This window comes from Paramisgurnus dabryanus, chromosome 14 (genome assembly GCF_030506205.2).
Source record: "Paramisgurnus dabryanus chromosome 14, PD_genome_1.1, whole genome shotgun sequence".
NCBI classification, from domain to species: domain Eukaryota; kingdom Metazoa; phylum Chordata; class Actinopteri; order Cypriniformes; family Cobitidae; genus Paramisgurnus; species Paramisgurnus dabryanus.
Genome location: NC_133350.1, coordinates 7,115,599 through 7,127,467, shown reverse-complemented (window position 1 = coordinate 7,127,467; position 11,869 = coordinate 7,115,599). Strand labels below are relative to the sequence as shown.

The following is an 11,869-nucleotide window of genomic DNA, read 5'->3' as shown; positions in this document are numbered from 1 at the left end:
GCCAGACCCGGAGATCAGCTGAATGGATTCCAAAACGGTAAGAATTACATATTTAACTCTAGGGGAGCTGGAAAATGAGCATATTTTCAAAAAAATTGGAGTGTCCCTTTAATTTGTCTAAGTTGAGGTAAGAACTTAGTAAAATATTGAAAACTGTGGTGTTTTCCTTTAAAGTTACATTTTTAATATGAAAAATATCAAAATTACCATCACTTTGAATTTAAAACCCTAATGTTTTTGCGCATGTACAAAAGATATCACCATTAGCAAAGTAATACAAAGACCAAACAAAGCTTCCTTTCTTATATGCCTGCAGGTTTGTGTCTTTCTCCAAATTGTGCCTTGGACACTGACACCCTCTACTTAAACTGCCAACACCAATGAGAATCACAAGAAGCTTTATGACTGATAGATAATCTCAGCAAGTAGTGTGAAACTGCAGACTTGAGCATCAGGGTTGCAGATTGCATGGCTTGTTTTTGTTTGTGGGCTCAATTCCAGCAATCACTCAATGGTCCAGGCAAAGACCTAAATCATGGTGATAGAGAGATGATGAAAGTCAGAGACAGGGAAAGTTTCCCCTAATAAGCCGCTGTTGGTGATTGTTTCCTGTGTGTGCTCCTTAGATGGGAAAAGGATAAAGCAAAATAACAGGACGCCACATCAACCATCAGTTCAATCACGGCAGTCATTTCAGGGTCGAACACTGATGAAGGCAATCATGGTGGAGAACAACGAAGAGCGGCGGTGAAAATGAATATTTTAGCGAGTAAAAGTCTTGATTCGTCTGTTTAATGTTTAATTGGGCTCCAGATGTCAGTGCACTTAAGGGAAATTAAGAGTGCTTGTGAGATGCAATGAAGAGCAAGTGAGGTAGCGTATGCCACCGGTTCGGATGCCGCTCTAAAATGACGTAGTAGTCTGGAGGATTCGAAACATTAACTTAACCTCTTAAAAAATGAAATAAAACAAATACAAAAGCACTCATTGCAGCTCCCAAAGTCTCTTGATAAAGAAACAATGAGGAGTCAGTCTGTGAGTGAGACGTGAAAGAGCTCAGATGGGCCCTTGGGTGACCGGTAACATCGAGTGCTTGGTTCTTTAACAGACAATCTGGATTCTGGCTGTCATAAGTTCTGTAATCACGTCGGGGAACGCGGCGCTCTCGGCCAAAGTGGAATCTGACAGGTTGTCTTCATTTCTCAAGGACTGAAGCGCGTATGACTGACAGCACCAAATCCTGCTTTGGGTGCACAGACAGAGCAATTTTGTAACGCCCATTTTAAGTACTCAAACCAAGATAGAGATGAAAGCAAAAGTTTTGGTTTGTAAAGCAAGGTGTGTAAAATTTGTGCATACAAGTAATGGACATACAGCTCATTGGTGGCTTTACTGCACTTCTTGTGCAGTTTAAACAACATTAAGTACCAGTCTAACTCTAAATGTAATTTCTATGTGATTATATGGCAGAAAGTATTCTTGTATGCAGTCTAATAGTAAATTATTCTAAAAAACACTGCAGGAAAAACAGTGACTTAAATAGACTACTGAAAAGGATAATATCCTGCCAGTCATTGCCGACATTTACATTTCTCAATGTCAGAACAATGCGCCCAGTCAACAAACTGTCAAAAAAAGACACTTTTATAAGACTGATTGATTTTAAAGAAATAATTCAGCCAAAAATAAAAATGCATTTAATTTCCTCACATGTCCTGTAGGGCTGGGCAAAAAAATCGATTTTTCGATTAATCGTTTTTTAAAACGTGGTCGATTAAAAATCGATTCTCAAAGAGCAGAATCGATTTTTTTCATATTTATTTCCGCAAACATTGAACGGAGGAATGGAAGCATTTTAGATTTCGCAAGCAAGACGTGTTGTGGCTTTTAATTTCTTTTTATTAATTACCCACTTGTAAACTGTTGTTCACTGTTCTTTTTTTATCAATATAGTATGTGTATTAAATCTATATTCATTGAGTTGAATCGAGAATCGAGTATAAAAACCTACCTGAGAACCGGAATCAAAAATTTAATCGAGAATCGGAATCGAATCGATTTGATAGCTTATGAATCGAAATCGAATCGATCTGGAACATCTGAATCGATACCCAGCCCTAATGTCCTGTTTGACTTTCATTTGGTTTTCTTACCATAAACAGGATAATTTGATTAATGTCTGGATGGTTGGACTCATTTTAACACTTCAGCAGCCGAACAAAATATTTGTGCAATTCATCATTTTCACATACCACATACTGGGTTTGGTGAAAAACATAGACATTTGCAGTAAAATCATGCTAGCCACCATGACATCCTCCAGCACAATTTTAATATGAAACAGCTTAAAAATAAGGTTAGGGTTCATGCAAGGCTCTGGATATTAGGCTTAAAAATTAGTCATTGTGTAGCATAATTCTATTGAATTCACCAGATATTGAAAAAATTATCTTCACTTGTATTCTGAAGAAAGAGCCATATGCGTTTGGCAAGACATGAGGGTGAGAAAGTGATGTAAGGTGAAACATTTCTTTAACTCTTTCCATGCATGCGTTTTTTCCCAGTGCCAGCATTTTGTATGATTTTAATGCCTTCATTTTTTAAAAATATATAAACAAACAATATAATCAAATAAATGAACAGACCCTCTGTTTTTAAACAAAAAATGATAATATCATAATAAAAAAAATCATAATATCTTTTTTTATCATCTCTCTAATATGCGTATTTGAGAAAATTGCATTTTTGTAACAGACTTTTGACCGTTGATGCTAAAGGGCTCTATTTTAAAGATTTAAGCGCATTGTCTAAAGCGCACGGCACACCGTCTAAATGGGCGTGTCCGATGCCACTTTTGCTAATTTAACAGAAAAAAATGGTTTGTGTGCCAGGTGCACGGCCTAAATGGGTTGTTCCTATTCTCGTAATGAGTAATGGGTGTGTTTTGGGCATAAGGTGCAATAAACTATTGAAAGTCTCAGCTCTCAACCCCTTTAAAAACCAGTAGTCGATTTCCTATTTAGATGGCGGAATTTGTAAACAGAAAAACTAAGCGGAGGAAGAAAACCACCATTTTAAGATTGACATAAAAAATTGTGTCGTTTTCATTTGTATTGAAACTGTTATTTTTTGGTATTAAAACCTTTAAAAGTCGTTTTCTTTCATGGAAGTAAAATTAGCAGGTTTTAATTGCTGTAAATGAATGAATAGCCTACATGATCCGTGTTATCTCAAAAACAATTTACAAATATGCAAGAAAAGGTTTGTACTTTTGTTGAAACTAGCAAAAGACACAGTTTTGCATTGCGCTGCATTGCGGCGGGTAAATGACAGAGCCCTTAGTGTTTTATAAATTGGGTTAGAGTGCCACCTTGTGGATAAAAGCGAAAATATAGATTGCAGTAAAAACTCGTCATTGACAGGGAAAGCACTTTTTTCTTAATTGACGAGACAACTCAAGGCATGATATTCTTATGAGCTACAGGCTGATTCCCAAAGTCCCCCAAAAAACATAATACATGTTTTTTTTAGTAATACAAGAATAGAAAATGCATCTCTGCTGGCCTGACTGACAGACAAGCAAGCAAGCAAAAAGGCAAACATATAATTTAATGCACTAAACTTAAAGGAATAGTTCACCCCAAAAAGACAATTTTGTCATAGTTAACTCACCCTCAAGTTGTTCCAAACCTATATAATTTCTTTGTTCTTCTGAACACAGTAAGCAAGCAGAAAACAGGACCACTATTGACTTCAATAGTAGGAAAAACAAATACTATGGAAGTCAATTGTGCTCATAAATGCTTTTGATACAAACATTGCCAAAAATATATTCCCTTGTGTTCGCAAACAAAGACATTTTTACAGGTCTGTAATAATTTGAGGGTGAGTAAATTATGACATAATTTTCATTTTTTGGTGAACTATCCCTTTAAGAAATTATACACTGTGCATATGCAAAATCTGGAACCATGTGCAGACAATTTAAAGTCAATAAGTAAACGTCTTGAAAGGTCTAGGTAAACCTCACAAACAAACAACAACCCACACTGATATAGCATATATATAGCGTAAAGTATTTACTGTGTGCACGCATATTTTGTATGGCACGCTGCTCTTCTTTGGATACGACTAAACTAAATAAAAAGGCACACTTAATTCAAAGGCTCTTCTTACAATAAAAACTCAACGGCATTTAGTTGAGTCTGAAACTAACTCATTAAAAAGTTTTTCACAAGCACTGTAAACCAAAGTTCACAAGAAAAAATTATACAAATGGATAAACAAGAGAAGGAAAACAGCATCGGAAAGATGTACATTGTTTATCTCACAGAGGTGAGGTGGATGCACGTCTGCATAACTGAAAGCTTGATTTGCAGGCATGTAAAATATGCTGCTTCCCTTCTACTTGCAAAACTGTAAAAATCTGACAACCTTGTAAAACACACTTTTACTATTTGCCCTATTGAAGCTAGACATTTAAAACTGTGCATAATTCAGTCGGATCAGTTGCAGAACATCGTCCCTGTGGGTACCGGGAGAAGTGAAGGCAGAGAATAGGGGATGCATGAGAAAGCGAGACATCTTAATACAATGCTGGGTACTGTCAGCTAGTCAATTCTGATATGTATAATTGAAAAAAAATCAGTAACATGGCTGAACAATTAAACACAAGGTATACATGAATAAATCATCAGGAAGAGCGAGAAAAAAAGGAAGAGAGAGAGAGGAAAAGAAAGAAAGAGTGAGGGAGATCTTAATTATCCATTATAGTGTTTAAATGCCTGAATGCAAAACCTTGCTCTAGGTGTGAAACTAATTTCTGATGTGTCACTTTAATGCAACTTTTTGTGGGTTGAAGGGCAGAAACCTAAGAGTACCATCAGCAGTCATCACACCTGCTGAACTGTAAGAGGTAATATTACCTGATTCAATGGCATCAATCTGCAAGTCAGTACTTAAAGCCCACATAGTATTATAAAAAGGTCAAGTGAGAACTGAATGTTTCCAAATAAAAAGTGTTCATTATTAAACCTGAAGTAGTAAAATGATTACAGTGGGAAAAACACTTTCAACACATAATTTATCAAAATTAAAGCTAGATTCACTTTTCTTGTGTTCACCCTGCGATACTTCTGATGTTGAGTATTTATGCATAGCATCATTTGTGTGCAGAACTATTAATATGGACTGACCGGCTCTCTGTGTGCTGAAGGTGACAGCGAGTCTGTTGAGCAGCTCATCGTTCTCGTAGCGACCTTCATTGACGATGACCCAAAAGCAGCTCTCGGACATCTCCTGGGGTGAGATCTACACAAACAGACAGACACTTGAAGATACATCACGACCTGGCATCATCATGACACCTCGTGGGAGGTCAGCACGATGGAGTTGCCAGGCAACGTGAGGCACATCCACAATAAAAGGGTTTATGAAAAAGTAAAAAGGAAACCTATTCACATATTCATATTGTGTTCTATAGCAGCTTTTTATTTAGTTTTCTTACAGTACATGTCAGCGTGTGTGACAGCTGAATAAAACCCTGAAGAGGCTCGGTCTCAGTCATGTCAATAAACGTAAAAGCAGAGGCGAGTTTTCCAGTCAAACAGCACTATATATAATATACACACACAGAACACACACATGCAAGAAAAAGTACAAAGAAGCTACAAAGGCACAGGATTTGGTCAAAACAGACAGATTATCATCATTTATTAATAAACCATCACAGCAACACAGGAAGAGAGTAAAGAGAACATGAAAAGGGATGAAAGAAAAAACAAAGAAAGAAAAAAGAAAAGAACAAAGAAAAGAAGAAAGAAATGAATGATGGAGAAAAGAAGGAATGATGGAAGGAAGAAAAAAATAAGAAAAAAGAAAGGAACCAAGAAAGGAAGGATGGAAGGAAGAAAAAAAAATAAAAGGACACAAAAGGAAGGATGGAAGGAAGGAAGAAAAAATAAGAAAAAAGAAACAAAGAAAGGAAGTATGGAAGGGTTGAAGGAAGGAAGGAAGAAAAATGAAGAAAGGAAGAAAGAAAAATGAAGAAAGGAAGAAAGAAAAGGTGGAAGGAAAGTAAAAAGAAAGAAAAAAGACAGAAAGAAAGGTGAACGAAGGGACCAAAGAAGGAAGAAAGGAAGAATGGAGACGGAAGCAAGAAACAAAGGAAGAAAGGAAAGGTAGAAGGACGGAAAAAGAAAGAAAAAAGAGACAGAAAGAAAGGTGAAGGAAGGAACCAAAAAAGGAAATTAGGAAAAATGGAGATGGAAGCAAGAAAGGAAAAAAGAGAAAGAAAGAAATAAAGGATGGAAGAAAGGAAAGAAGGAAGAAAAAGAGAGGAAGGAATGAAGGAAGGATGGAAGAAAGGAAAGAATTAAGAAAAAAGAAAGAGAGGAACGAATGAAGGAACAAAACGACAGATGGAAGAAAGGAAAAAAGAAAGAAAAAAGAAAAAACAGAAAGAAAGGAATGAATGAATGAAGGAAGGAACAAAGGAAGAAAGAAAGGAAGGAAGTATGGGAGATGGAAGGAAGGAAGGAAGAAAAGAAAGAAAAAAGAAAAAGAGGAAGGAATGAAGGAATAAATGAAGGATGGAAAGATATAAAACAAGAAAGAAAAAATACAAAGACAGAAAGAAGTGAATGAATGAAGGATCAACAGAAGAAAGAAAGGATGGGAGATGGAAAGAAGGAAGAAAGAAAAAGAAAGGAAGGATGGAAGAGAAGAGAAGAAAGGAAAAAAGAAAAAGAGGAAGGAATGAAGGAACAAAGGAAAGATGGAAAGAAGGAAAAAGAGAAAGAAAAAATACAAAGACAGAAAAAAGTGAATGAGTGAAGAATCAAAGGAAGAAAGAAAGGATGGGAGATGGAAAGGAGGAAGAAAAGAAGGATGGAAGAAAGTAAAGAAGAAAAAAGAGAGAGGAATGAACGCAAGAACAAAGGACAGATGAAAGGAAGGAAAAAAGAAAGAAAGGAAAATAAGAAAGAAAAATACAAAGACAGAAAGAAATGAATGAATGAAGGAACAAAGGAAGAACGAAAAAATTGATGGGAGATGGAAAGAAGAAAGGAACAAAGAAAAAGAAAGGAAGGTTGGAAGAAATGAAAGAAAGAAGAAAAAAGAAAAGAGGAAGGAATGAAGGAACAAAAAAGAAAGAGAGGAAGGAATGAAGGAACAAAGGAAGGATGGAAGGAACAAAGGAAAAAAGAAAGAAAAAAGAAAAAGACAGAAATAAATAAATGAATAAAAGAACAAAGGAAGAAAGAAAAGAAGGATGAGAAATGGTAGGAAGGAAAGAAGAAAAATAAAGTAAGGATGGAAGGAAGAAACAAAGTAGGAAAGAAAGAAAGAAAGAAAGAAGGTTGGGTCAACCTTTAGATTGTTTTAAATATATTAATAAATAGAAAAAGGAACAAAGGAAGAACGAAAGGATGGATGGAAGATGGAAAGAAGGAAAAAAGAAAAAGAAAGGAAGGATGGAAGAGAAGAAAGAAAAACAAAAAAAAGGGAAAAAGAGGAATGCAAACCCTCTCTCATTGACCTGTGTTATTACATTAAAGGGATAGTTCGGCCAAAAATGATATTAAACCCATGATTTACTCACCCCCAAGCTGTCCGAGTTGCATATGTCCATCGTTTTTCAGACAAACACATTTTCGGATATTTTATCAAATGTTTTAGATCTTTCAGTTGATTAAATGTAAAGTTATGGGGTCCACGACCTTCAAGTCCAAAAAAAGTGCGTCCATCCTTCACAAAATAAATCCAAACGGCTCCAGGATGATAAACAAAGGTCTTCTGAGCGTAATCCGCGCGGTGTTGTTGTAGAAATATCCATATTTAAAACTTTATTAACGTAAAGGCGGCGCTACCGGAAGGTATTTATTTACGTTAATAAAGTTTTAAATATGGATATTTCTACAACAACACCATGCGGATTACCCTCAGAAGACCTTTGTTTATCATCCTGGAGCCGTTTAGATTTAATTTGTGAAGGATGGACACACTTTTTTTGGACTTGAAGGTCGTGGACCCCGTAACATTACATTTAATCAACTAAAAGATCTAAAACATTTTCTAAAATATACGAAAATGTGTTTGTCTGAAAAACTATGGACATATGCAACTCGGACAGCTTGGGGGTGAGTAAATCATGGGTTTAATATCATTTTTGGCTGAACTATCCCTTTAACTATTCTTAAAACAATATATCTTTATAAACTGCTATGAGCATGCTAAGATGCTATCTGAAGGTTTAAAAGGAAGCTTTAGTAACGCCGAACAAGAGCAGGGCATTGTGGGGATGAACAGTTAAATGTCTTTCTGTTAAGATAAAGACTGAAAGGGTAATCAATGAGACTGGCTGTGCTAATGAACAAAACCTTACACTCCTGCCAAAGACCTGTGCCAATAACAGCCCTTCAAATCTCCTCCATGAGGACACGTTCAAGAAAATCAAACAAATCAAGAATACACTGGATGTGAGTCTGATGACTAGTAGCTCAGTGTAATTGATTAACTGCCGTTTCCAACTGGGTGCGATTATATGAACACGCATTACTGTGTTCAGTCCAACAACCAGCCCATCCGATGGGCACGGGGTGGCGTGTTTCCCATGATGCACCACCTGTCTCGTCTTTGGCTTTTTAAGCTGCAAAGCTCTTGTTAATGAGTGATAAAAGTCCTGGGTCAGAAGCCATGAATATTGCATGGCGTTGGCATCTAAAGCAGCTGTTTAAAAAACTCATAAGAGCCTCTTTGTGTTCGTATATTGGTTAATTACAAACATGTTTTAGATGAGATGAAGCATATGGTGAAGTCTTTAAAACATCTGTAAGATTGTGGCAAAAGAGACGGGGATTAAATATTAATCGTAATGTTATAAACTAATACCACTCAAAGAACAGCGCACGCCAACATCTGCAGAGAAACGAGAGCGGGCAGTCTTACAATGGTGCGATCCGTCACAGTGGAAGGGTTTTGAGCATTTTTTTTTCTAGTTAATGACGGTTGGCGCAAAACAGCAACAAGCAAAACAGCAGAAGTTTTCTTCACAGTTACTTTGCGAACATCTGTCCTTTTATGTTGCTGTTGCCACTGTTTCAGTGCCAGGATTTTTTTTCCCCAATGGTGTTTGAGTGAGTTTAAAAATAAAACTAAAGCAAGTTGCTGCTGGTAGCTGCTGGTACAGACAGACAGATAGATAGATGCACATACAGGAGATTCATTCAACCTTTAAAACTTTATTCTGCACCAGTTTCTAAAAACTGGCTTACCTCAACTAACAACTACAGTTTGAAGCACCATGTGTTACCTTGGACCAGTTGAGGCGCTTCATGGAAGTTTCAGGCTTGAATTCCTTCTTGGGCTTCAGACCAAAAGGCAGCGTGTCTTGTGTTGAGGCGAATGCCATCCCAAGCAGACCCAGTGGAGGAGGGGGTGGAGGTATTCCGGGCATTGAGGCACAGCCAGGAGGAGGTGGTGGTGGAGGTGGAGGAGGTGGGGGTGGGGGAACTGGAGCGCCAGAAAGGGAGGGTGGAGGAGGTGGAGCGGGTTGAAATGAAGATGAGGCAGATGGAGACAAGGCCTGGATAGACTGCGCTGATACTGCACCAAACTGTGAATAAATGAGATTAAGATTATATTTTCATTTATGTCTCAGGACACTGGACATCTTAAACTATTTTAAATCCATGAGCCCAGATAGCAAAAAATATCCGCAGGACTTCTTTTTGCCGCCAGCCCTAAGCTGTCGGCTATAGGTGCGTCCCGCTGGCGGGGATAAAACGTTTGCCGCCGAATACGTCACTCCCCTTTCTTGCAATTTGCCGCCGCCGACTGCTTAATTTATGCAAAAGCGACTGTCGCCGGCGGTCCACCGTCAGACCTGTTTGCGATTACGCCCTTATGACGCTTACTGCCTCCAGAGCACCGCCGGTGGTCCGCCGACTCTTGCTATCTGGGAGGTTAAGGGAGGGACAGTGTCAAACGATTTTTAACAACATAATCTTTAGAAAGCACACACTGGATGATTTGACCAGACCGCGAGATTTATAAAAAGACAGATCAGCTCTAGTGATTCTTTCCGATAACGTACAAAAAAATTCTGAACGAGTAGTTACGAGCTGTGGTAGGAGCGAGTCACGAGCCAAGCAACACACTGGATAACTTATGATTCACTACATGTTCCTGTCGTTTATATAATATGCACTTACGTGCTGATTTCCACTGGATGATTTGACCAGGCCGCGAGATTTATAAAAAGACAGATCAGCTCTAGTGATTCTTTCCGATAACGTACAAAAGAATTCTGAACGAGTAGTTACGAGCTGCGGGAGGAGCGAGTCACGAGCCAAGCAACACACTGGATAACTTATGATTCACTACATGTTCCTGTCGTTTATATAATATGCACTTACGTGCTGATTTCCAACATAACACAGAAGTCTTACTTAACACATGCAACTCATGACCCGGTTGAGACTTTTCAAGGAAATTCAGCGTTAAACAAACTCATACGCAAAACTCTGCTACCTCAGATGAACAAACAAACTATATCCATTGTTTCCATAATGCTGGATTTCTTCTCCTTACATCTAAAACACACTTTTCTATCGTGCCATTGTTGAGTCTTGTTAAAAAACAAAGTTGTCGTGCAAGGTGATGCTTGTGACTTGGTGTTCTCTCTCTCCCGCTGATTGACGTGTGGACGTGGTTTTCCGGGGAAAGTGCCCATAAAATAAACTATACGTATGGCTTACACCTGCTACGTCGGATGAACCTGTATTCGAAAAAAAACTTTTAGAAACTTGTACGAAACCTGGTGGAGTGCATTCAGCACAGAAATACTCTGTAACACGTCCAACTGCTTTTTTGACACTTTGCCTATGTTTAGCATGCAAACTCTTAAACTGTGTTAATAAGTCAGAATGCATGAAATACCATTGAACTCCCCCCCTTTTAAAGTGATGCGAGATCTGCGAGACCTGGCACGCTCCCATTGGCTAATTCAGCTGTCATTTCAGAGGCAGCCTGATCAAGAGTTATGGGATCGGGAAGGCTCCAACGCGATTACACAACACACCAAAGATGTTTTGGATAAAACCGGCTCGATAAAACACTAATCTGGTCACACCCCCTTTGGATCGCAGAGGGTGCAAATCAGACTTAAATTCTTTATGTGTGTGGCCAGCCTAAAACTAAGAAGACTAAGCTTTCTTAATTGCAGTTTTTTCAATGTAGCTGTACTGGAGGACGAAAATCCAAAAAGGGGACTAAAACTCTGATATCTAACCAAACTTTATTTAAATTTAGAAAAAAATTTAATGAGAAAAATTAAATGACACTTAGGGCTCTATCTTACACCAGATGCAATGCGACGCAAGTGTCTTTTGCTAGTTTCCACCCTGCGCAATTATCATTTTCACGTTAAGCGCCACGTTGTTTAAATAGCAAATGCATTTGCGCCCCCTTTTGCGCCCATGGGCGTTCTGATCTGAAAAAGAGGTGTGTTCAGGCGCATTGTTGGCGCGTTGCTATTTTGAAGCAACTAAAACTAGACTACGCCATTGACCAACAAAAACCTGGTCTAAAGTCTAAAGTCAATGCCGCAATATGTTTTTTGTTATTTAAAGAGCGCATTAGTAATATGTGCCTATAAACGGGACGACAACGTGGGTTTGCTTATCACATACATGAATCGCAGCAGCACAAAAACGCTTTTAAATATGAAAGATTAAAGGATTGAATGTAAAAGATTATTATTGAGTCTCTTGGACATAAATGAGGACTAATTATGAGACTTAGAAGGCGTAAAGCTGCTTCACCTGCAGCCTGGTAAGTAAATAAATGCTTTGCTTTAAACAAATGC

The 11,869-nt window shown here is 38.0% G+C and overlaps 1 protein-coding gene across 1 annotated transcript in view; it reads right to left on the bottom strand.

Annotated features, from left to right (window-relative positions):
* The window catches only part of diaph3 (diaphanous-related formin 3), a 414,251-nt gene that overhangs the window by 254,088 nt on the left and 148,294 nt on the right, over positions 1-11,869 (bottom strand). Inside the window, exons 16-17 of the mRNA XM_073811820.1 lie at positions 9,314-9,616; positions 5,196-5,310 (exon numbers count right to left, since the gene is read on the bottom strand). Coding sequence (XP_073667921.1) covers positions 5,196-5,310; positions 9,314-9,616 — 418 coding nt within the window. The remainder of the gene's footprint in view (positions 1-5,195; positions 5,311-9,313; positions 9,617-11,869) is intronic.